This window comes from Octodon degus, unplaced genomic scaffold (genome assembly GCF_000260255.1).
Source record: "Octodon degus isolate 3935 unplaced genomic scaffold, OctDeg1.0 scaffold00024, whole genome shotgun sequence".
Taxonomy (NCBI): Eukaryota; Metazoa; Chordata; class Mammalia; order Rodentia; family Octodontidae; genus Octodon; species Octodon degus.
The window spans coordinates 11,957,117-11,980,916 of record NW_004524600.1 but is presented as its reverse complement, the minus strand read 5'-3'; the positions used below and the strand labels follow the sequence as shown (position 1 = coordinate 11,980,916).

At 42.0% G+C, this 23,800-nt stretch overlaps 1 protein-coding gene across 1 annotated transcript; it reads right to left on the bottom strand.

The window, feature by feature from the left end:
- Positions 1-18,870: 18,870 nt before the first annotated feature.
- Positions 18,871-22,748, bottom strand: LOC111815986 (small integral membrane protein 28-like). The gene is made up of 3 exons (XM_023712199.1): positions 22,638-22,748; positions 19,569-19,580; positions 18,871-19,218 (listed from the first exon to the last, which is right to left on the bottom strand). Exons 1-3 carry the CDS (start codon positions 22,746-22,748, stop codon positions 18,871-18,873), a joined length of 471 nt encoding a protein of 156 aa, XP_023567967.1.
- Between the last annotated feature and the right edge of the window lie 1,052 nt (positions 22,749-23,800).

Genomic DNA, 23,800 nt, shown 5'->3' with positions numbered 1-23,800 from the left:
TCAGTCTGCAGCGAGCAGGCTCGCCCAGCGCCCCGTGCGTGGGCCGGAAAACCGGCCGGGGCGCCTCGCCCGCACCAGCCCGCGAGCGCCCCCCGCAGGCGGCCTGCGCCCGGGAAGACGGAGCGCGCTCCTGGAACCTCCAGGTTCCGCAAGTCTGGAACAGCCCTGCGGCCCTCGCAGGCCTAGGGGGGTGCAGCCCCCGCGCCTGCGGGAGAAGGTCGGTTTGCCCCGGTTCTTGCCGACTGTTCCCAGCTGTGGTCCCGAACCCGTCCCGCCAGGAGCCGGGTAAGGGCAGGGCAGACCCTAGTGGGTTTTAGAAATTTTGATTAGATATCTTTAAAAAAAACAAAATCCAACAGACTTACTGAGATGATGAACGTCCACCCAATGCGCCTCTTTAAAGTGTACTGTGGAGGTGTTGGTGGCGCTCACCTGCAATGCAGCGCTTAGGAGGCTGAGGCAGAAGGGTCCTGGTGAGTTCTGGGCAGCCTGAAAGTCCTAGTGATAATCCCCCCCCGCCCCCCCGCAAACCGAAAATGAAGTGTACCATTCACTCACAGGACAGCAACCCTCACACGGTCGGGACAGTTACACTGGAGCCTATCTCCCTGCGAACACCCCACCCCACATCCCTGCTCCAGGCTCCCCAAGGGCCCCAGCCTGGGCAGCGCGCACGGTCGCTGTCTCCGAGGCTTTGACCATGAAGGCACGAGATCCTTTTTGACTGGCTTCCTTCGCTTCAAATATTTTGAAGTACTGCAGTCCTTCTACCTTCTATGGCCTGCAAAAGACTTTGTTGATTCGGCGCTTAGTCGACATTCGGATTTACCCCATCTTTTGGCTATTACACAGAATGCTGCTGTGAACGCGTGTGTGCAGGTCTTTGTGTGGATATATTTTTCCTCTTCTTTGGGTGAGTACTCAGGAGTACAGCTGCTGTGCTAAGTGATTACTCTACGTTTCACTTTTTTTGGAAGTGGTGAACTCCTTTCTCATCGTTTGACCTTCTCACGAGCCGCAGAGTAGGCGTGTTGTATTTCTCCACGTCCTCACCAACACTTGCTATTGTCTGTTTTTGTTTTTTTTTTTAATCATAACCACCCTGTGGGTGCGCCCATTACTTTAATTTTCTTGAGATGGAATTTATGCTACATAAAGCTTATTTTTGAAACATAAACTATTCAGTGATCTTCAAAGCATAGTCTCTAGGTTGTACCACCGTCCCCACGGTCTGGTAGGGAAATGTTCCCAGGCCTCCGCCCTCTTCAGTCCCGCGCACCCCCGGCATCCACTGATCACTTTCTTCTGCTATAGCTTTGGCTAATCGGAACGTTTCCGATAAATGGAATCGCATAATATGTAACCTCCTGTATAATCACCTGGGGAGCAACATGTCCATAGTGCTCTTGAAGATTCATCCACGCCGTAGGTAGCATTACTAGTACCTCACATTTTTCCTTCTTATTACTGGAAAATACCCCACTGTACAGGTGGGGCTGAGTGCTTTCTGAGCCCTTGATGTCCTCTCTTTCCCTTCCCTGTCCCTGCCTGAGCACCTGTGTAGTGGCCTGAGGACACACGGCACTTTCTGGTGGTTACAGCAAATCCATTATTATGCAGAGCTAAGCTTGAATTATTTAGTGAAGGCTCAATAAAGAATTTCTACTTATTTCTTAAAATAGTCTGCTTAGTTTAACAGCATAGCAAATGTGATTCATTGCTTAGGTGACTTTGAGGAGTTGAGAATATACTTTATTAAGGAGGGAAAAGAAAGGATTTACATGTTGTTTAAAATATTTGTTTTTCCTTTAATCTGCAGAATATCTTTTATAATTAACAAGAGAATTTTTTTAAGAGAGAGCACTTAATAGGCAGAAGAACCAGCTAATTTTGGAAATATTGTTGATCTAGATGTGGCATGTGCAATTAATGAAGATGACCATAACCAATGAGGCTAAATTTTCTATACTTAAAGGTTGTAATTCATCATGTAAAAGAACAGAAGGAAAGAAAGAAAAGGATGTATATCAGATGGATGGGATTTAGTTAGAACAAGCTATAGTTCAGAATGGTCAAATTTTACATACATTTCAAAATAATCCAATCTGGTTTGTAGCTGCATGGTGATTAAACTATTCTACAAGCTCATACTTAATCTTTATGTGACGTAAGAGCTCATATACTTTTATTTAAGGCTTACAAAATATTTTGAGATAATTTCTATTTTTCTGCATTTCAAAGTCAAAAGTAGAGGGGAAAGGAGAAGGGTATGCGTTTTGTGGGTGTGTGGGTGAGTGTGTCACCTAACACCCAAGTGTTTTTTGTTTGTTTCTCAAGGAGTCCCGACACGCAGTGCTCAGCACTGTCTTAGGAGCAGTAATGGCTGTGTCGGTTAGGAAGTACTAAGTGGTGCTGTGGGCCTCCCTCGGAGCTTGCTGGCTTTCCCCAGCAGTTCCTGCAGGAAATCTTCCTCGTTCTGTCCTGAGGGTCCAGAAAGTCCTCACGCGTCTGGTGGCCCCTCTAGGACAGCCTGTTGCTGTGCTGTGGTGCTGAGTAGAACTTGCAGCAAAGGCGCACCGCCACCAGCCTGGCGAGGGCAGGGAGCCCTCATGACAGGCAATTCACTGAATCCATGACATATTCCAAAGTCACTTTGAACATGGAAGCAGTGAGGCCAGAACTGTTGCTGGTGTGGAAATACAGAATTAGGTTTTCATGACCATATGGCCACCATATTTCTATCAACTAATTTGTATGTAACCTGGATTTGTGGGTGTTTCTGTATACAATGCCTTACTTATATGCATTTTTCATTCATTGGCAATGAACCCACAGCCAACTTGATAACCCATGAATGAAGTTTCTCTAGTATGAATCCTAATTTTCTCTATGAGAATCCTAACAGACAGACTTCTGACTTACAAGCTCGAACAGCATTGCAGAGGTCATTTGAAAGAGACCCATCACCAACCTAAAAACCCAAGAATATAAAACACAGCGCCGAGTAGGCTGCAGACAGGATGTGTTTAGGTCAGAGTGGAAGAGCAGAAAGACGCAGAGCTTCACCTTTGCCCCTCTGCTGGGAGCAGGTGACTCAGGGTTTTTCTTCCCTATAGGTTCCGTGAGTGGTGAGTGCTGTGGACATTGATTGTGGAGTTATAAATATATTTTTAGCAAGTAGACAGATTTGCAAATGCAGACTCTGACTAAGAAGGATTGAATAGAAATGCTTCTTGCAGTAAGTTCTGTAAGTAGCTTCCATATCTATTTTGTTGGCCAAAGCAAGTTGCAGACCTTGACTAAAGTGTGTGTGTGTGTGTGTGTGTGTGTGTGTGTGTGTATACATGCAAATATGTGAGCAGCCTGTGTTCTCAAAGGTGAACTCAGAGTGCTTTAGTAAAGCACTGTTTAAGCCAAGTCTGGTGGCACACACCTGTAATCCCAGCGCTGGGGAGGCTGAGATAGGAAGATCACTACGAGTCCTAGCTGGGTAGTGAGACCCTGTACCAAATACATAAGTAAAAAGAATTAAGAAAAGCACCGTTTGTGATACTAAATCACTCGTTGCTTATTCATCCTATAAGGAATTTATTTCCCATAAAATATCCTTCAGAAATACTTTATTGCCATCAATTTTGCTAGTATGCACAAATACATTGTTTCTAAAAATATCATGTATGAAAGATTAAAAGAGATTTGTAGTTCTTTTTTGCATATAGTGAATTTATTCTAAAGTTTAAAAAATAACTTTAGGGCCTCCTTGAAATCTTATTTAATACTTCACTAATTTACATACTTATTTTATGTGTATAGTGACACTTTGGGTTAGTCATGTTGAAAAATACTTCCAGTAAGTAGAACTTGAAGTAATGACATTTGTCATGAATTATCTTAAATACTTTAGAGATTACTTTCATTTGAATTTTATTTATTTTAAATACAAAATTTGGGCTGGGGAGATGGTTCAGTGGAATAAATCCTTGCCTGGCAAGTGCAAGGTCCTGAGTTCGATCCCTGGTACCACGAAAAGAGTAAATAAATAAGATAAAATAAATTAAATGTCGGGTTTTGGCCAGGCCTGGTGGTGCACACCTGTAATCCCAGCATTGGGACACTGAGGCAGGAGGATCACTGCAAATTCAAGGCCACCCTGGCTACAAAGTGAGTTCTAGGCTAGTCTCAGCTGCATAGTGAACCTCTGTCTCAAAAAAAGACAAAAACAAAACAGAACAACTTGGTTTGTTTTTATTTATTTATTTATTTTCCTTAATTTTATTGAGAAACAACTAGCAATGAGACAGTTTCAAATCAAACTGGTAGGACAGTTTCAATAATTAACACATTGCATATTCTCTTCCTAGTGGTTAATTGCTGTACAAGATGCGGACATGATATCCTATTCAGAAACACTATTAGAACTAATCCCTCTATTCATTAAGAGAGTGTAACTATATATCTATCCTAACCATTTGAATACACAGATAAAAAATGGGCATTCATCTGCATCCCCTTTTTTTGTTTAGTTCCATTATTTGAATATTATAGGTGTGTTAACTCAGAAAAATATTCCAAAAGAGTTCAGTAATCCATAATAGTATTGGGTCTTCCCCTTCACTGGCAATGTCAGAAATTGTTGACCAGATCCCCCTACAGCTCAACATAACAGCATGGCTTTACTTCTTTTTTTTTTTCTTCCATAAATTTATTGAGAAACAAATAGCAATGAGATAGTTTCAAACCAAACTGGTAGGACAGTTTCAACAATTAACACATTGTATACATTCTTCCTAGTAGTTAGTTGCTGTACAAGATGCAGACATGATATCCTACTTAAAACACCATTAGAACAAATCCCTCTATTCATTAAGAGAATGTAACTGTATATCGATCCTAGCCATTTGAATACACAGATACAAAATGGACATTCATCTACATCCCCTTTTTGTTGTTAAGTTCCGTTATTTGAACATTATAGGTGTGTAAACTCAGCAAAATATTCTAAAAGAGTTCAGCAGCCCATAATAGTATTGGGTCTTCCACTTCACTGGCAATGTCAGAAATTGTTGACCTGAGTCCCCTACAGCTCAACATAACACCATGGCTTTACTTCTCATATTTCGTTTTTATACTTTTCTGCTGGATGGTTAAGAACAAGATAAAGCAGGACCTATGCAACAAGAGTTGTAGCTTTTGGGTCTGATAAGGTCAGTGAAATCCCCTCAGGATTTATCCTGAGATCCTGTACCTCACATTGTAGAACCTTTGTCAGTGCAGTCATGTGGATGAGTCACGGCCATTGCTTGGCCATTGTGCTCTCTGTGAAAGCTTGAGAGAATGTTTTCTCTCCATGTGACTCTCCTTAGGCACACTCTACATGATCGATCACTTTCCTCTTTGGCCCCATAATCTCCTTGATCAGAAAATTTGGGACACTACTGAGTTACATGACGTTACAGTACAAGTTCTCATATGTCCTGAGTCTTAATTGACCTTGGAAGGCTAGGGCCAAAATGTTGGCTTTCCTTGCAGCCCTCCTTTTTCTCTACTTTTGGTTGGCAAACTTAGGTTGTTAACCATCCAGAAGACAAGCTTATTGTTATTACCATACAACTTAGGCTGTTAAGCTTAACCTCACTATCTGTCTGAATATCAAACATCTTAGGCATAATATGGAACAGGTATTTTTCATCAAGTATTGATATGTTGAAGTTTAAGTCCCTACAGAATATAATAAAAACATTTAAAAATTAGAATATATTTTAAAAATAGGCATAAAGAATTATATACTTCTTATGTTTACACATAAGTTCAAAAATCTCACCATATACAACCTTGAAGCAGGACAGTCCCACAATATTCCTTTTCCTGTCTCTTGCTTTCATTCACCACCCCCTACTTTTTGAACAACTTGGTTTTTGGTTGTTCCTTAAAAAATTATTTCACAGGGGTGGCTATGGTATTATTGTGCATCCAACCTGCTGTTCTAATGACAGCTTTAATATCTGCACCTGTGAATCTTGTGAGCTGAGGTCCCAAAAGTCAAAAAGTAGGTGCCATCTTCGCTGCAGCATGAATAGAATCTGTGAGGATCAGTAAGATGGCTACTTTTATGGTGCTAAGTTTGGGGTGATTGCGATGTTTTCTACAAACAATAACGTGAAGACTATTTCCTCTACTTAAGGCAGTGGTAGGCATTGGCAGATTTTATCAATCAGTACACATTGGCCCTGGCGTTTGCACATCTCACTGTCATCTGTTCCTCTGAGGTCATTCTTGTACCCAAAGCATAATTACAACTTTGATCTTTTATGCTTTCCATCATATCAAATGTGATAACTATAAAGTAGATAGTGACTTGGCATTCTAACAAGAAATGTAATCTTTTCTTCTGACTGGCTTCTCCTTTACTTTTGATGAGAATTATAATCCTCATCTATTGTTTAGGCCCAAAACAATCCACAAAAGCCTGTTTTACCCTAAGTTTGTCACTCACTGCCTCATAGATGCGTAATTGCTCGATAAATGTTGAATGAACACAGGTCATAGAATGGATCAGATACACAGAGTGACTGAGTACTTTTTGGAGCACCTGTGAACAAAGCCCTTTTCTTGGGTGCCACAGAAAACAAGGAAAATCGATGGAATTGCAGGGTGAAAGGACAGAAAGCTAAATCTAAAGCTAGAAATGCCTTGCCTTTCAAAATTAAGGCATCTTTTTAATTTTTAATGTTTTATTTTTTGAGGCAGGGTCTCACAGGCTGGCTTCAAGTTCCCTGTGTGACTGAGGCTGGCCTTGAACTCAAAGTGATTCTCTTGCCTCAGTCTCCAGAGTGCTGGCTTCCAAGTGTGCATCTCCATGCCCTGAACAAACATCAGTGTTGATCAGAATGAGACTTGATATAACTTCTGAGGCTGTGGTAGGAGTTATGTAGAAGGAAGACAGCTATATCGATTTTCGAGGATTCCTGTTTTGGAGCAAAAGTAGAACACTAAATATATCACAAGAGAACAGTGAACATTCTCAGAAGCACCCACAAGAAACTAAATCTCAATGTCCTTAAAAGGAAATATTTCTAGTAGATCACTTGCTGAAAGACATGCCCTGAAAAGATGGGGCAGCCAAGGGGGTCAGGGCTCCCGTGAGCTCCTCCCAGTGCAGCTCCTTCTGCTGCTGAAGAGTGGCCACACTTCTCAACTGTGACCCATGAGAGAATTGGCTTGTATTCCTGTAGTTTTTTTTTGTAATCCTGTACTTGTTGACAATAACTTTTATAGGACTACATATCTATTCATCATTCTGTTTCTGCCTGCACCATTTACCTGGAGAAAACAAGCATACATTAAAGAGACCTCAGTGAACAACGATAACCATGTAGAAAAAAGAATTGGCTGGAATCAGGCGTGGCTCTGCAGTGCCTTTTTGAGAGCAGAGGTGGTCCAGTGGTACACACTCTCCACTTCCTGGAAGGTGAGGCCCAGGGTCTTGAAGATGACCTTGCAGCAGCCCATTCTCAGCCGACTGAGAGGCCCTGCATCTCGGCTGCCTTGGGGCTCCTCGTGTAGCTCTGCACCTGAGTCTGCTTGGGTTTGCATGTACAGAATGAGATACGGCATGAAAGAGGTAGCTGGTGATTAAAAATTGCCTAAGATGGAAAAAAAGCATAGCAGTTGTGCCTAGGATGTTTCATCTTCTAGTTCAGTGCTTTTCAAGTTACTCTGATAAAAGATCATTTATTAATTTTTAAAATTTCTAATTCATCATAAACCAATATGTAGTTCTATTTGCACTTCATACCATGTGATACAGGGCCTCACTGTGCAGTTTAGATGCCTAGTGATCCTTCTGTAATTTCAGCCTCCCCAGTGATGGGATTAAAGATGTGGCATGCACAGGGTTCAGGGGCCAGCACAGCATGTGGTACGAGGGATCGAACCTGTGTCCTTGTGCTCGCCTAAGCAGGTGCTTAGACTACTCAGCTATCTCTGTGGCCCTCATATCTGGGTTTTTAAAGAAGGTTGTTATGAATGTCTCTAATCACTCTCAATTGTTCTAATTGCCTTACTTCACACTGGTACATGGTTCGTGAGTCTGCACCAGGTCATGGATCATGCTTGGAAGAACTGTGAGTCAGATGTCTGGCCCCATCCATTTGCAGTTGATAAGGTACTCTGCCCTACAGTACCTACAGGATGAACTCTCTGGACACCTGGTTGGTATTTACAGTTAAGGAAGATTATTTACTTGTCAACATGATATATATATTGGTTTTGAATATTTGTATCCCATACTGATTAATTTGCAGGTGTATAAATTCAGCTTTAAATAATTATATAATAATTGAAAAAATAATTGATTTTAGTCTGGTTGAACTATTTATTTATGTAACATTCAGGAAGATGGGTTCCACCCTGCCCACATTCACAATTTATTTTACAAATTGATTATGACACTGTGGGCTCACATTAGGTTCTTCAGGCAGGAGATTGTGGTAGAATCTACTCACGCTGCTTTCACAGCCGAAGTTCCTTTAGAAGGACTTTTTTTTTGTATTTTAGGGAAGGGTCTACAGGGTATTCAGGGTCTCACTACTAGATCAAACTCATAGTGATCCGTCTGTTTACAGCCTTCCAAGATCTGGGATTACAAGTGCGCACCACCATGCCCAGTCCCAATCGCTGTCTCAGTGCGTCCTGGGGGCGGGGCCAGCACGGCAGGCCTGGAGATTGAACCCCCAGCCCCTGTGCCTGCTTGCAGGTGCTTTAATCTGCTGAGCTTTTTGGCTGGACCTTAGAAGGACTCTTGAAGAACAAGACACACAGCAAAATGCCTCTGGGTATGGCTAGCATGTAATTCATTCTACTTGTGAAAGTGTAAACGATAAACTATTTCTACTACCAGAGAACAAGAATTTGATATCATTTGTGGATCTGATAGGATTTCAATCTGGCTGTAGTCACAAACTACCCAGCAGAATCCTCCTAAAAGTCAGTCCTCTTCTACTAGATTAGAAAACCCTAACTCCTTCTTGTCTTAAATTCATGTTCCAGAATCTGGATTTTCATACAAGCTCTGTGATTTCCTGGTTGTGGGGCCTTGGGCACATGATTCAGCCTTCCTGTTCTGTTTCATTTGTACAAGCAGAAAGTAGTTGTGTTTGTCCAACTATAAATCACCTGTGATTTTAAGAATCAAACCTCATTATCTCTTTTAGGAAGGCCTTGGATGTTGAATGGTGATAAGTAGTAGTTACCCATGTAGGTTTTTTAAATGAAAATATATAATCTGAACTACTAGGTCTCCTGTCCACTGGACAATGCTCTTGTGTGTCATGTTCTTGTACATTGGCCCATGGAAGAAAACAAGACCACATGAGCCTGAATATTGCATGATTCTCTTGTGTGAAAAGCCCCAAATACAAAATAAGAGCAAAATAAGCACTTCATGATAGGAGGCAGGGAGATTGTTTTCAAATAGGAAGGGGAATAAGAGATAAAGAGAGGATACAGGGAGGGGAAGGAGAGGGGGTGGGAGAAAAAGAATCAAAAGAAAAAAATGGAAATAGAACTTTTATAAATGGGAAGGAACTGAGAGTTGGAAGGAGGAGGAAAGGAAGGGGAGCAGAGGGTGAAAATGAACTAAGATGTGCTACATGTGCAAGCCAACTCCCCAGGATAAATGGCATCCTTATGCAGGACTGGATGGATGTGTTTGTCTTTGTGTACAAGGGGCAGTGGCATGAAAGGGGAGAAGACACACTGGAGATAAGAGCTGCGTTCTTTGGGCTGGAGGCCTCTTTCCCTGATCTGCAAGGACCCAACAACAATAGCAGGGGTGTTTATATTCTTGCAAAGTTAGTATCAGGAGACACCAGGTTGCCTAGCAACTAACTGCTGAAATTGTCCAAGAAGAATGTTTTTCTCACGACTGAGGTAGCTTGACTGCTTGAGGCATCGAGGTCTTGTCCTGCCCTCTCACGGATGATCAGTTTCCAGCTTTAGCTGCTCCCAACGTACTGCAACATGTTCTAATGAGAAAACTTTTTAAGAAGATCCTTGATAACTTTTGTCATAGGGACACTAATAAAATAGGAGGAAGGCAAAGGGGAAAGGTGTGGCTAGAACTAAGACACAAGTGCAAGAAATCCCATGTAGGTCTTATTTACCAGGTAGGTCTCATTTTCAGGGACAGAGGAGAAATTCTTATTTCCTCCAAGGGGAAAATTTGATTTCTCTTGTGTGCTTGCCTAGGCTTGCTTGTGTTGCATGGGGCCGTTTCTGGGGTCAGCTTCCCACTGTGTGAGCCCAGGCACGTTTGCCTCAGTGGGTCCCTTGCTCTGTATTAAAATTATATATGTACCAATCATATTTTATGACTGTATTGATATCAAGATGAATATAACCTTTGTCCTGGGAAGTTCATTTTTTCCCCCTTCTAATTATAAAAGAAAACATTTTCATGGGCCTTTAAATATAAGCTGAGTGAGCTCGGGAGATGGTGTCCAGGGTGCTCTAGTGGCCCTGGTCCCACTGTGAGAATTCAGTTGTCAAGTCCCACTGAGGAAGCAAAGACATGTGATATGTCACAAAGGATGACACATACAGAAAGGAACCAACACTCACCAGGCCTTTTAGACATACGGGTGTTTGAACATTGGATCTTCCCAACAACCCACTGCAATGAGTCCCTTTAATGTGCTAAAGCAAATGTAAATAGTGAGTAACAGAACTGATGAGATTCTGGGCCTGCCATCAGAATATTTATTTTTTTCTTTTCATCTTTCTCAGAATCCAGGTGAAGGAGCTGGCACCATTGGCTCCTGCAGTATCCAGCTGTGTGCATGAGCTAAGCAGGGTGGGGATTTGAGGACAAGGAGAGCTACTGCACACAGCCCTGAGGACACTGTGATCGCTAACAGATATGATGCCTGACTCCAGCTTCAGAGGGGTGAAAAGTAAATGCTATCTGTAGGTGATCCTAGGAGTAACTTGAAGAGAAATTTAACTCTTGATACAAACTTAATAGTTAAAGATTTTTTAACATTGCTTTCAAAACAATCTCTGTAATATAAATGTATAATGAATGTATCCTGTATGGATCTACACACATGTATATATAAATGAATAAAAAACTTCTTGCCATAAACTATTACAAAATAATTTTTCTTTCATAATGTATCATCTCATTTCTTTTTTAAAGAAGAGATTTCTGAGAGCTGTTTTGGATTTACAGCAAATTAGAGTAGAAGGTACGTGGCCTCCGTGTGCACAGCATGGCCCACGGTCACTGTCTGTACAGTGGGCGATCTGTTATAATCCGTGAGCCTATGTGGACCTTGTTACCCATGGCCTATGTGTTCCCATCAGGAGTCACTGGTGGTGGTGCGCATTTTATGGGTTTGGAAAACATATTAATGACATGTAGCCACCACTGTTGTATCATACAAAATAATTTCCCTGCCCTAAAAACACTTTCTGTGGGACTGTGGAGATAGCTCAGTGGTATAAGCGCCTGCCTGGCAAGTGCAAGGTCCTGAGTTCCATTCCTTGCACCATGCCATGCCAGTATTCTGGGCCCGAAACCTGGTGTGGTGGTGCATGCCTGTAATCAGTGCTGGGGAGGCTGAGGCAGGAAGATCACTATGAATTGGACCTGTGTAGTGAGGCCTTCTATCAATAAAAAAATTAAAAGTTTAAAAAAAAACTTCATTTTTTTTCCTTCATGTTTGGGAATTGTCCACCTTTTTTTATTATGTCTGTAGTTTTGTTTTTTCTAGAATGTCACATAGTTGGAATCATGCAGTATGATTTTAAGATTACTTCTTTCATTTTGTACTATGGATTTGAGGCTTCTGCATCTCTATTCTTGGCTTCGTAGGTGCTGAATAATATTTGTTCTACCTGCTGAATGCTATTTCCTTTTCCAGATGTTTCAGAGTTTGTTGATCACCTACTGAAGGGCATCTTGATTGCTTCTGAGTTTATTCATCATAACCAGATTGCTATAAGTATGTGTGTGTGTGGACTATTGTATAGACATACATTTCCAACACATTTAGATAAATACAAGGAATGCAATCACTGAATGAAAATATGTTCACTCTTGTAAGAAACTGCCAGACTGTCTTCCACATGGCTGGGCCATTTTGTGCTCCTATCAGCAGTGACTTAGAGTTGCCTGTGAGCATGTGGTAGTGCTAGTGTTCTGGGCTTCAGCAGCAGCAGCCCACGGTGGCATCTTCCTGTCTTCTATCCATTTTCTTGGTCCCACAGGATCTGGAGCGACCTGCATGTGCTTATTTGTTGTCTCTGTGTATTTTTGGATAAGACATCTAAATGTTGTGTCCATTTTTGAAATGGGGTTGTTCTTCTTTTGATTGTGGAGTTTTAGGAGTCCTTTGTACATTTTGGATGACAGCCCTTCATCAGCTATCACTTGCAAATATTTCCTCCCGAGCTTGTCCTATCATCATTTTGGTAGTGTCTTTCTCAAAGCAGAAAGGTTTTAGTTTTAACAAAGCTCAATTGATCAATTATGATTATTCCTTTCATAAATTGTGGTTTTGGTGTTATAGCTAAAGAGTCATTGCACTACCTAAGGTCTTCTAGGTTCTCTTTTATTTATCTTCTAGGAATTTTTAAAATTCATATAGTACTCAATATTGAGTTTTCCTATTTGTAAAACTTAATCTCTTCACTTTTTTTTTTAGCCAGGATGATGCTGTCCTCAGAATGAATTAGAAAGGACTCCCTCAGCTTCAGTACTCTAGTAGGTTGTAGAGAACTGGTCCCATGGCTTGTTTAGATGCTTGATAGAATTCACTAGTGCAGCCAGGTGGCTCTGCCGCTTCCCATTTTGGAAGGTTATTAATCATTCATTCAATGTTTTGTGTTCATAGTTTTAAACAGGCATTTCCCACATTTTATTTTCTTTCATTTCTTGCTATATCAGTTGTACTATTTTTGTGGTGCTGGAAACAGAACCCGTGTCCTTGAGCGTGCTAGGCAAGTGGCACACTGCACAGAGCTACGCTCGCAGTGACGTCAAGTAAACGATTACTTTTAATTTTAGGAGTTGTTATGGGGTTTGCATTGTACATTTATTGTCTTTAAGACAGCACTGTACCAGCTTATGGGCAGCGCAAGTGTCATAAAAGAACACGCTTTGGATTCCTCTCCCCTGAATATATGTTGCTGTCATTTATTTTACCTATACAAAAGCATGTGTAGTTAAATACGTTGTTGCTATTCTTATTTTCAACAGATGTTGTTAGATCAATAACGAGTAAGAAAAATGTGCTTTTATACACCCGTATTTACTCCTCCAATCTTCTCTTTGAGGATTAAATCTAAATTTCTGATCATGTTCCTTCTCTCTGAAGAATTTCTTTTAACATTTCTTGTATGGGAGATAGATTGGCTACAAATCCTATTAATTTTGGTCTGAGAATGTCTTTGATTTGTCCTTCACTTTAAAAGAACAACTATGCCATATACAGAATTCTTCTGATTTCAACACTAGATAATTTGCAGCTGGGCATGGTGGTGCTCCCCTGTGATCCTGGGACTCAGGAAGCTGAGGCAGGAGGATCTACAAGTTCAAGGCCAGTGTGGGCTACACGGCTAGTTCAGTGCCAGCCTTAACTGCATTGTGAGATTCTGTCTTGGAAAAAAAAAAATACACCGACACTAGATATTTTGCTCTATCCCACTTGCTTGCATGGTTAGTGAAAAGTAGGGTGTAATTCTTATCTTTGCTCCTAAGTAAGGTGTTCTTTTGCTCTGGCTTCATCTAATATTTTTTCTTTGACTATGATTTTCTACATTTGAATATGATATGCCTAGGTATAATTTGGGGGCAATTTTTTTTAATTAAAAAAATCTTTTATTTATTTATTTGGTACAGGGTCTCACTAATGCAGCTCAGACTCCTAGTGATCCTCCTGTCTCAGCCTCCCCAGTGCTGGGATTAAAGGCCTGCTCTACCACACCAGGTTCTGGGGCCGACATGGCGTGCAGTACTGGGGATCGAACTTAGGCCCTTGTGGTTACCAGGCAGGTACATAGACCACTGAGCTATCTCCCCAGCCAAGGGGGCATTTTATCTTGATATTCTCTGAACTTCCTGGATCTGCAGTTTGGTGTCTGACATTAATTTGGGGAAAATATGTTGTTATTACTTCAAATACTTCTGTTCCATCCTCCTTTCTCCTTTGAGCATTATCATTATGCATATGTTCCACCATTTGTTGTTGTCTTGGATATTTTCTTCCTTTTCTCAGTTTCCTTTTCTCCTCAGTTTTCAGTGTTAGGAGATTCTGTTGACATCGCCTCAAACGCAGATGCTCTCTTCAGCTGCATCTAGTCAGTTAATGAGCCCATCAAAGCCGGTCCGCATTTGTGTTGGTATTTTGGATCTCCAGCACTTCCTCGATTTAACTTTCTCTTCAGAATTCCATCTCGACTGATGACTTATGTGTTCTCACACACTGTTTACTTTTCTTAAATGCTGCTTACTAGGGAGCTTAGAACCTTAATCATAGTTGTTTTACATTTCTGGCCTGGTAATTCCAACATCTTTGCCAGCTCCGAGGCTTGCTCTTCCAGCAGTGGGATCTTGCCACTTACTATAACATTTTGTTGAAAGGTGGACCCAATGAGCTGAGTGAAAGGAGCTGTGAGGCTGTGGTGTTGTGGCGGCTCCACCCCAGGAGAAGGGGTGTTCTCTAGTTCTCTCATAAGATCTTTTAGGCAGCCTCTGCAGTGGGCCCGCGATCTTCTCAGGGTTCTTCTCTTTTAGGTAGGCCGGGGTGGCTCGAGGGGGCTGGCCTTGAGTGTTTCCCTTCAACCATGGGATAGAGACCTCGACTTGGGAATTCTCTTCCCTCAGGTAATCGTGCTCTGAGAAACCTCTGGTGGTTAGGTTGGGTTAAACAGCTCCCTGAGGCCAGGCCCTATTAAGAAGGAAGGGCCTGCCAGTGTGTTTCAAAATGGCTGCCTTCCCTGCCAGAAGCACAAGGAGAGTTTGCTCCATCTTCCATGAGCACCTTGGCAGGTCTCCTGGAGATAAAAATCACCAAACTGTGGGGCCTCTGGTAGATGCTCCTCTGGGGTTCTTATCTCTTGGACTTGTCTACTCAGAGTCCCTAGCAGCAATTCATCCATTAGAATTCAGATTTTTCATCCCCAGGACTGGTTCCTGGCTGGCTCGACTTGTGGCCTTCTGCTCAGGTATGTTCTGCCCTGTATCCACCTGTCTTTCTCTCTAGGGGCAGTGGTTTGCCCTGTGACTGCCATTGGATCTCAACAGAGTTGTAGAGTTTCCAGTTTGGTCAGTTTCTTATCATCGTTAGGGTCCCTCCCAGTCTATGTGCAGGCTACTTTCCTTTTACCAAATGATAACTTCAAGAAAATTTCTCATCTGGTGTGGCTCTCAGTGCAAATGCCCACATTCTATTAACCGATTTTATTATTTTCTTTCCCATTCTTCATTTTTTTCAGCTGAAGATGTTTTGTCCTCTAGTGCTTCTTAGTAGTTAACGATCAACTCTGCAGTCTTTCCTGGAAGACTAATAACAGGCGCTGCTTGTGTTTGCTACTCGTGTCAACACTGAACCAAGGTCCTGCCCTTGACATGGAGGGGCCGCCTGTCCTGCACCCGAGTCTCGCTTTGGGAGTTACTTTGCCTGCAGCTGTGGGTTAGCTCAGGAAATGGAGAGTAAGAAGTGACTGGAAAGCCGTGTCTCTGGAGCTGGTTCTCTCTCCACCCATGACCTCCTATCTGTCCACATTGAAACTAGCCACATCCCACCCTGTTACCTGGAGTAAGAACCTTCCACTTTGGCTCATGTTACCATCACTGTTTTTGTTTTTTTTTTTAATTTTATTGAGAAACAAATAGCAATGAGACAGTTTCAAAACAGGTTAGTAGGACAGTTACAATAATTAATACATTGCATATTGTTGTCTTCATAGTAGTTATTCATAGTACAAGATGCAGACATGATATCCTGTCCAAACACTATTAGTACAAATCTTTCTTCTCATTGAATTAAGAGAAAGTAATTATATATCTATCCTATTTTGTATATACAGATACAAAATGGTCCTCCATTTATATCCCCCTTTTTTGTTTAGTATTATCAGAGATGGGTAGTGTAAAATAGTATACAGTTTATGGACTACTGGACTATATTGGATTATTTTGCTGAATTCACATACCTACAGTATTTAGATGGCAATGGAATACCCATCTCTGACAATCACTGGCTTGATTTCTGTTTAACTGGTCTGGCTGGGTGTGGGGACTGACATTCCTGAAATTTCTCCAAGGGATTTTATTAGGCAATCAAGGCTGTAATCCACGGGGCCATCACAAGGGCCAGCAAACAGTTTCTGTGAAGGACGAGACGGTAAATATGTTCGGCTTTGAGGCCCATAGTCTCCACTGCACCTACTCTGACCTTTGGCTGTATTCCCAAAACACATCATTGCTAGACAGACATTTAAATTCATGTCACTCTCCAGTACCAGAAAAAATAAGCTTTTTGTGCTTTTCAGCTATTTAGAAATGTGAAGCTCACTGTTGTTGCACTGGTCATACAAGTGGGATTTGGCCTGAGGCTCACAGTGTAGTAACTCCTGGTTTGGAGTTTAGCTGCTTCACTGCTGCTGTTCGGTTCCATAAGATGACATGCTGACCTTTCCCGGGTCACTGCTAACATTTTAAACAAGTCCTAGTACTGGTGATATATTTTAAGTAAATCTTACCGCATTTTAAAACGTGGAAATACAAGTCCTTCATCATTTTGAGACATCGTAGAGGTGGGGAGGCTTTTGTCCCTATGTAGCAAGTCTGGCTTTAAGTGATTTAAAATAGTATGCAAGATATTCTGTCATGAAAATATAGGAAGTTGGTTAATGTAGTTGTCATACAATGTCATAAATGCACACATATTTTTCTACTCTACAATTCCCCTTATCAGTCATGAGTGGTGCCGTGCCTCATGGTTGTAAAGTGGCTGCAACAGCTCCGGTCATCTCATGCAAACACACAACATCCAGCAAAGAGTAAGAGCATTTCCTTTCATATATTCATTTTTAATAGTAAGGCAAACCTTTCTAGAAAATCCCTTCTTGCAGATCTCCTTGTAAGTCTAAAGATGAAATCAGTCCCTGGCAAAGGAACTGAAACATGATCAATTACGTGATGGCCCTGCTGGTGCTTTGATGGGTCCAGCCTGCCTTAAGGTGGTTTCCGGGTTGCAGAAGCAAATCAGGTTCCGATCTCAAGGAAGGAATGTTAATTGGGAAAGAATGAACAGTAGCATGCAGAACTAGATTATTAGGAGTAAAAAAAAAAAAAAAAAACAATCTGAAGAAGACTGTGCTGAGTATCTCATTGCCATCTGTTTATTTCTCTTAACATTCTAGAGAATCATTCAGTACAGTTTCCTTAAAAGAAATGGTATTGATTTTCACCTAAGTAGTTTACATTTTGCTATAGTCCTCAAAGATACAGCCATTATTTCTATCAGATTACACTTAAATGCAGTCTATTTTTTGCTGTTTTTTTCTTTCCTAAAACTTGACAGCACTGCCTATCTGACATAAAAGTGTTGGTGTCAAAAAATTACAAGTCACTATTTTTTGATTTTGAGAATCATCAAGGAGTTTCCTTATTTGCGTTTGCACTGCCCTCCCCCCCAAAAAAAAAAACCAATGAAGAAGTGTTTTAAACTCACCTGCGTGTACCTCTGTGTAAGCCCTGCCCCCATCTGGATCCTAGCTGAAATCCCACCTGTGTGATGCTTGTGGGTAAATGTCTAGCTCGGTGGAAGGACCTTCCGGTCCTAGCTCGTGTTCTGTAAAGTATCGATGCACTCTTGGCTTCTCTGCGCTCTAGTTCAGGTGTCTGGAAACCCAGAAATTGGAATTATGTAATTTATAAGGGCTCTCTGTTCAAGTGGGTCTTTCTCTTTACCAACATTTTGACCTTTCCTTTCCAGTGTTAAACTGGTGTCTGCTCTCAGAGAGTCGGTTCAAATTCAGTTACAGCGTCACTGCCTTCTACAGCAGTGCTATGTTACTAAGACAAACGACAGATGCAACTAGTGGCATATATAATAAGATCACACGGAATAGCAGCGGCTATCTTTTCTGTCACTGCATTGTCAATTCCCATAAGGCTACTGTGTAACTAAGCCGAATCCCCCTTCCACTCCAGCCCCCAAATCAGAAGGCAAGCAAGCGTGATAACTAGAAAGGAGGCGACTGGGAGAGCTTTGGTACTGCTTTTTAGCATTTGCAACCTGTACTTTCATTGTTAAGGTTGTAACACTTTTTCTCATTATTTACAACACAGTAGCCCTTGCAGCCCCTAGTGCTCTTTTGTTCCTCTGGAACCCTAGAGATCCGGAAACGTTCACAGAGACGAAACCCTGAGAAAAACTGGTGCACAAAGAGAAAGTTCGTTTGGTGACAAAAGCAGTTACCTTTCTTGGGCCACATTTTCTCCTTTTCTTGACTTTCAGGGCTAGTTCTTGCGCTCCCTAATAATGAAAACTGTTTTCTCCGCTCTCCCAGAACTTCCTCGTTTTTCTCTGGTACCATATATTTCAGGGAGCCCGGTCATCCTGCGAGAACTGCGAGGGTGGCTCCTTGAGCCACCTGAAGATGGGTTGAGGCCTCGACCCTTGTCAAGCATCCCGCCAGGGAAGGCCTGAGCCGGCCAGCAGGGCCTTTGGTGGCCCAGTGCCCTCTTCCCTCTCTCGGGGCCCACACGTCCATTTGTTCCATTCTCGAGGGTGGGAGCTATTTTAAACCATGTCCCAGGCAGTGGACCGACTGGTCCGGCCAGCTAAGGGACCCTGATCACACGGAAGAAACCCCCGGGGCCTCGTGCCTGGTGGCCTCCTCGTAGGAGGGCGGAGGGCGTGCAGCGAGCAGGCTCCGGCTGGCGGGCAGAGGCGAGTAGGGGACGCGCTGCTCGCTGGCCCAGGGGAGGCCGGCCAGGAGGTCAGTCACCTCGGGCCCCTCGCCCGCGGGGCACTGCTCCTCCGGGAGGTCGATGCTGAACACCTGGCCCTGGGGCCTCGCAGCCTGGCAGCGGCGGGACAGGAAGAGCAGCAGGAAGGCCAGGAAGAGCAGCGCTGTGGCCGGGAGCAGGATGCACAGGAAGGGCTCAGCGTCCGCCTGGCTGGAGCTCGTCCGCTGGGCGCCCTGAGTTGGGGAAGGAGAATGAGTTAGGAGCCAGGGAGGGACCCGGGCCTGGCCATTCTGCTCACCTCAGCGTCATGGCTCTACCTGGTTCCTCTGCCAGGCAGTGTATGCAGAACGTTGCATAATGCACTCTGGTAGTGGTCCCAGGGTTTCCACTAGAGTTGGGGCACCTACCACTCGTGCTTTGAGTGGCTACTCTCTCCATTTAGGTACTTATTTTATCCAGAATTAATGTTCTCCGCCCATAAAGGGGCCATGTTGGTCTGCTAGGACACAGTGCCACAGTGCATTGATACATCTTAAAGGAGAAGTTGACTTTGCCTCCCAGTTTCCGAGGTCTCAGGTCTCACCTGCTCCTCGTCCTGGTGGGAGGGGCTATGCAGAGGAAGGCTGCTGGAGAGCAGAAAGGGGAGAAATCCTTACGGGCCACGCCCCAGCTCTAGCCTTTTCCTAGAAGACCCTGCTAGTCGCCTTCCCGAAGCCCAAATGGGAGTGCTGGAGGCTCTGAGGGAATCTCTGGATGAGACTTGAGTTCTTTAACTCTAGAACAAACTCTCACAGGGCTATGTGTTTGCAGTACATGCAGATAAGTGAATTCTATTTGGTTAGCTGGCACTTGTGATGAATAAAATTTGGTTTTTTTGGTTTTTTTTTTTTTTTGGTATTTTAGGGAAAGGTCTACAGGGTGTTCAGGGTCTCACTACTAGATCGGACTGGGAGTGATTCTCCTGTTTACAGCCTCCCAAGTGCTGGGATTATAGGCACGTGCCATCACGCCCAGTCTCAATCACCATCTCAGTGCACGCTGCGGGCGGAATCCTCGCCCCTGCGCCTGCAAATTTGTATATTCTTTATAATATTTGTAGGATAAATATAATTTTTTAGATTTTTGAGAAGAATCGTATATTTTAGGTAACCTGAAAGATTGATTTTGTAGTATTACCTCACAAAAAAAAAAAAAAAAAAAAGAAAAGAAAAAAGAAAAAGTTTCTGATGGAGCAAAATATAACCATGAAATGATGCTTCAACATCAGGGCATGAAAACACCTTAAAAATGCTATTGTAATTATACAAACATTGCTTTTAATACAGCTAGGAAGAAGTTATGGAAATACTAAAGAGTTTATTATATAAAGTATACAAGGACAAATGTAAATCTTAATATCTACCACTTATGTAAAAATATTTTAAAGTCTCCTAAATTATGTTTAAGCAAATAAAATGATAAGCTATTTATCTGGTACAGGGTTGCATGCAGTACTGGGGATCAAACTCGGGTCTTTGCACTTGTCAGGCAGGTGCTTAGACCATCAGGCTATCTCCCTGGCCCTAAAATGATAAGATTTTTTTCTGCTTATTTGAAATAAAGCCTAAGGAAACTAGGAGAGTTGGAGTTCTCTGCTTGGTTTTGGTGGTAAGGACAGATGTTTTTCTGGTATTACCTAGCTAGGGAATGGGCTATTTGGCTTTGTATAGTTATTTTCAGGTAAAATTAGGTGGTTTATTTAATATTTATATTGCCGGATAATTTGCTCTTGGTAACAGATGATTGTATCTTAAACTGCATAAAAATGAAAGATTTTCTTGAGAATAAGATCAGTGATTTTTTGAGGGGTGAGACAGATTGGGCTTCTAAGTCCACACACATTTTATGAGTGTGAATAAGTTATATTTACAAACTAGAGGTTGCTTATTTTATCATATATAATCTAGATTAATATCAAGATAATTCATTTAAAATTTGTTGTGACGTAAGAAGGGCCTTTGAGAGGTCAGAGAGGTAGCTCAGCAGTCTAAGCGCCTTCCTGGAAAGTGCAAGGATGCAGGTTCAATCCCTGGTACCACATGCAGTGAGTCGACCCTGAGACTGGGCATGGTGCCTGTAATCCCAGTGGAGGGGAGGCTGAAAACAGGAGGATCGCTAGGAGTACAAGCTGTGTAGTGAGACCCAAATAAATAAAGAAATGAAACATAAGAAGGTCCTTTGATCATAAAAGTATAAGAAAGAATGAGCCCGTAAGTAAGTTTACTATAAGAAATCAAATTGGAGTAAAAAAAAATTCATAATGTTTTCTTCCACAAGTGCAGTATTAAATATCTTAAAATTACCCTTTAGTACTTAAGACAATAACTCTTCTATCCCAGTAAACACAGACCATTTGTCATCATTTTTTCCTCTATTCTACATCAATAATGTATATAATGGGTTCAGATCAGTTGTAGTCATCACATTTTAAGTACTCTATTTCTCATAAGGAGTTCAATATGCACAGAATATAATGGTACTTAATATTCTATCCAAAAGGATTTATGTGATAGACTGATGTTTACAATTGTACCACTTCTGGTATTATTGGTACTGCGAAAGGCTGCTGCAGTCAGTATTTCCTCTGGTGGAGTTTGCCCAAATGTGAAGAACACCCTGTGGCATGAGAGAACTTACTGATGTACAGACTAGGGCTATTTCCTGAGCTGAGCTCTTTCCCCGTTAAGAGCTGCCCAGAGCTATAGGACCAGCTTATTATGATGTCTTTAATTTGCTTATTTAATTATTTATGATATATTAGTTGCATTGCTTGTTTGTTTTTAATGCAGAAAGAGTATCTTTTCTAGTCAAATATCCTCATTTATTCCGTAGCCTCAAAATTTCTTCTTTTAATATTTTTCTTATGTGTGTACTTATTCAAAGGCTTTAATTTTAGAGAAATATCCAATTAAAGGTATAGCTGTTATAGGATATAGCTATATATTTTTTCTATAAAAGGTGGCTTTAGAGCATTTAAATACCAATCTTACAGCTGAATTTCTAGAGAAAAGGTTATTTCTTGGTTTTTTGGTGTGTGCTCAGCATTGTCACCCATCTTTCCTCTGGTCATAGAATTCTTTGTTTTAGGTTTCTACAAATGTTTTCCCTCATCGCTCCCTTAAATTGAGACTCCTTAGTGGTTTCACGGACCCGCACAGCAGCTGCTGCTGTCTTAGGGAGAGACAGCTTCCTTAACGCCCTGTTCTCCTTCTGAAGTAAGAGGGTTGGCTTCTGCTCTTAGAAACAGTGCTCATTTCAGAGCTGAGAACCAAAGGGAGTCTCATATCTTTGTGTCTATAGATGCTGCTCCTGAGCAAAGCACATCATAACACTCAAGCACCGAAATTTGTCGCCTCCAAGCCTCAGGTGCTCTTTGATATCGTTGCTGTAGCAAATAGTCTTAGGATATGTTTATGTTGAGTTTCCCTCGAACGTTCCATGATCAAAGAAACTTAGAACTTGCAAGTTAGTTCCTTCAGATCCTGGCACACAGCAAACTTATTTTTTTGTTCTATCCATAATACAAGATGTTGCCCCTTAGTTTTAAGGTTTTAAAAGTACAGATAACCAAAATACCTCAGGGGAATAAAAGGCTGAAAGCAGAGGTACAGACCTGCAGCTGGGTCTCCAGGAGAGGCACGCTTGGTTCGCTGGTTAACCACTCGTAGGTCCCTCTGCCAGCATGTCCAAACTGCCTCCAGCTGCTGCCCAGCAGCCCCCGCATGTTCTCATCTAGGCGGTGCCCCTGGCACCCTCCGCCCTGCTGCTGCTGGATCCACAGTGCTGCTTGCTATTGGCCTTGGTCCAGCGAGGATGTGTTTGTCTGATGGCTGTTGGCAAACTTGTCTCCTGATGAGTGGTAACAGGGAAAAGAAATTAACCAGAGAACCTTTTAGGATTGGCTGCATTTAAATGCAGTGCCTCTGGATTTCTTTTTGTGGCCTTTATCACTGTAAGGGTTGGCATCAAATATCAGCTGTGGAATAGATTTCAGATGAAGAGTTTTCTGTATTAGCGTTATTACAACGTGAAGAATGGCTTCAGTGAAACAACCATTTCTATGTAGATTTAACGAAGACCCTCTTCTTTCCCTTCCTGTACCTGTCCCAGAGAGGTGACTGATTAGGAAAAACTACCCAGGCCGAATTGTGGATTTCTGATTTCTGAATTCAAAGGTACAAGCAAAGGGATATTGGGTAGACAAGTGGGGACTCAATAAGACTATTTTACTGAATTATTTAGATGAAATATGTCTAATGATGAAGTTGTACAGAAGCCAGGTGGATAATGGCTCAGATTATTTGGATAGACTGTTTGCTGATTTCATTTGTTAAAAATCAAGTTACCAATACCTAAATAGTATTTTTTCTGATTGTCTTGTGAACTTTATACATTATCAATATAAAATTTAAAATAAGAGGTTTCAGTGTGACTGTTCCTGGGGTTGACTTTGAGCTATTTAAGTCTACCTATGTGTTGGCTAACATTTAAGACATTGTCTTAGTCCATTTTGTCAGACTTCATCAGTTTTGTCAAATAAGAGAATATTTGAGACTGGGTCATGTTAAGAAGTAGAAATGTATTTCTCACAGTTCCTTGAGGCTGGCTGAGAAGATCAAGGTGCTGGAGTCTCACCTTAGGGGAGACTTCGAGCTACATCCTCCCTTAGAGAAGGACAGAGGGCACGCCAGTCGGAAGCTGTGTGAAGTATTCTCTTGTGAGAGCCTAAATCCTGTTTTTGCAAGAGAAACACTCACAACCTTAGGCTCCACCTCT

Bases quoted from the DNA above. Each gene is read 5' to 3' on its own strand.
- LOC111815986 (XM_023712199.1), bottom strand. From the start codon at position 22,748: ATGCGGGGGCTGCTGGGCAGCAGCTGGAGGCAGTTTGGACATGCTGGC.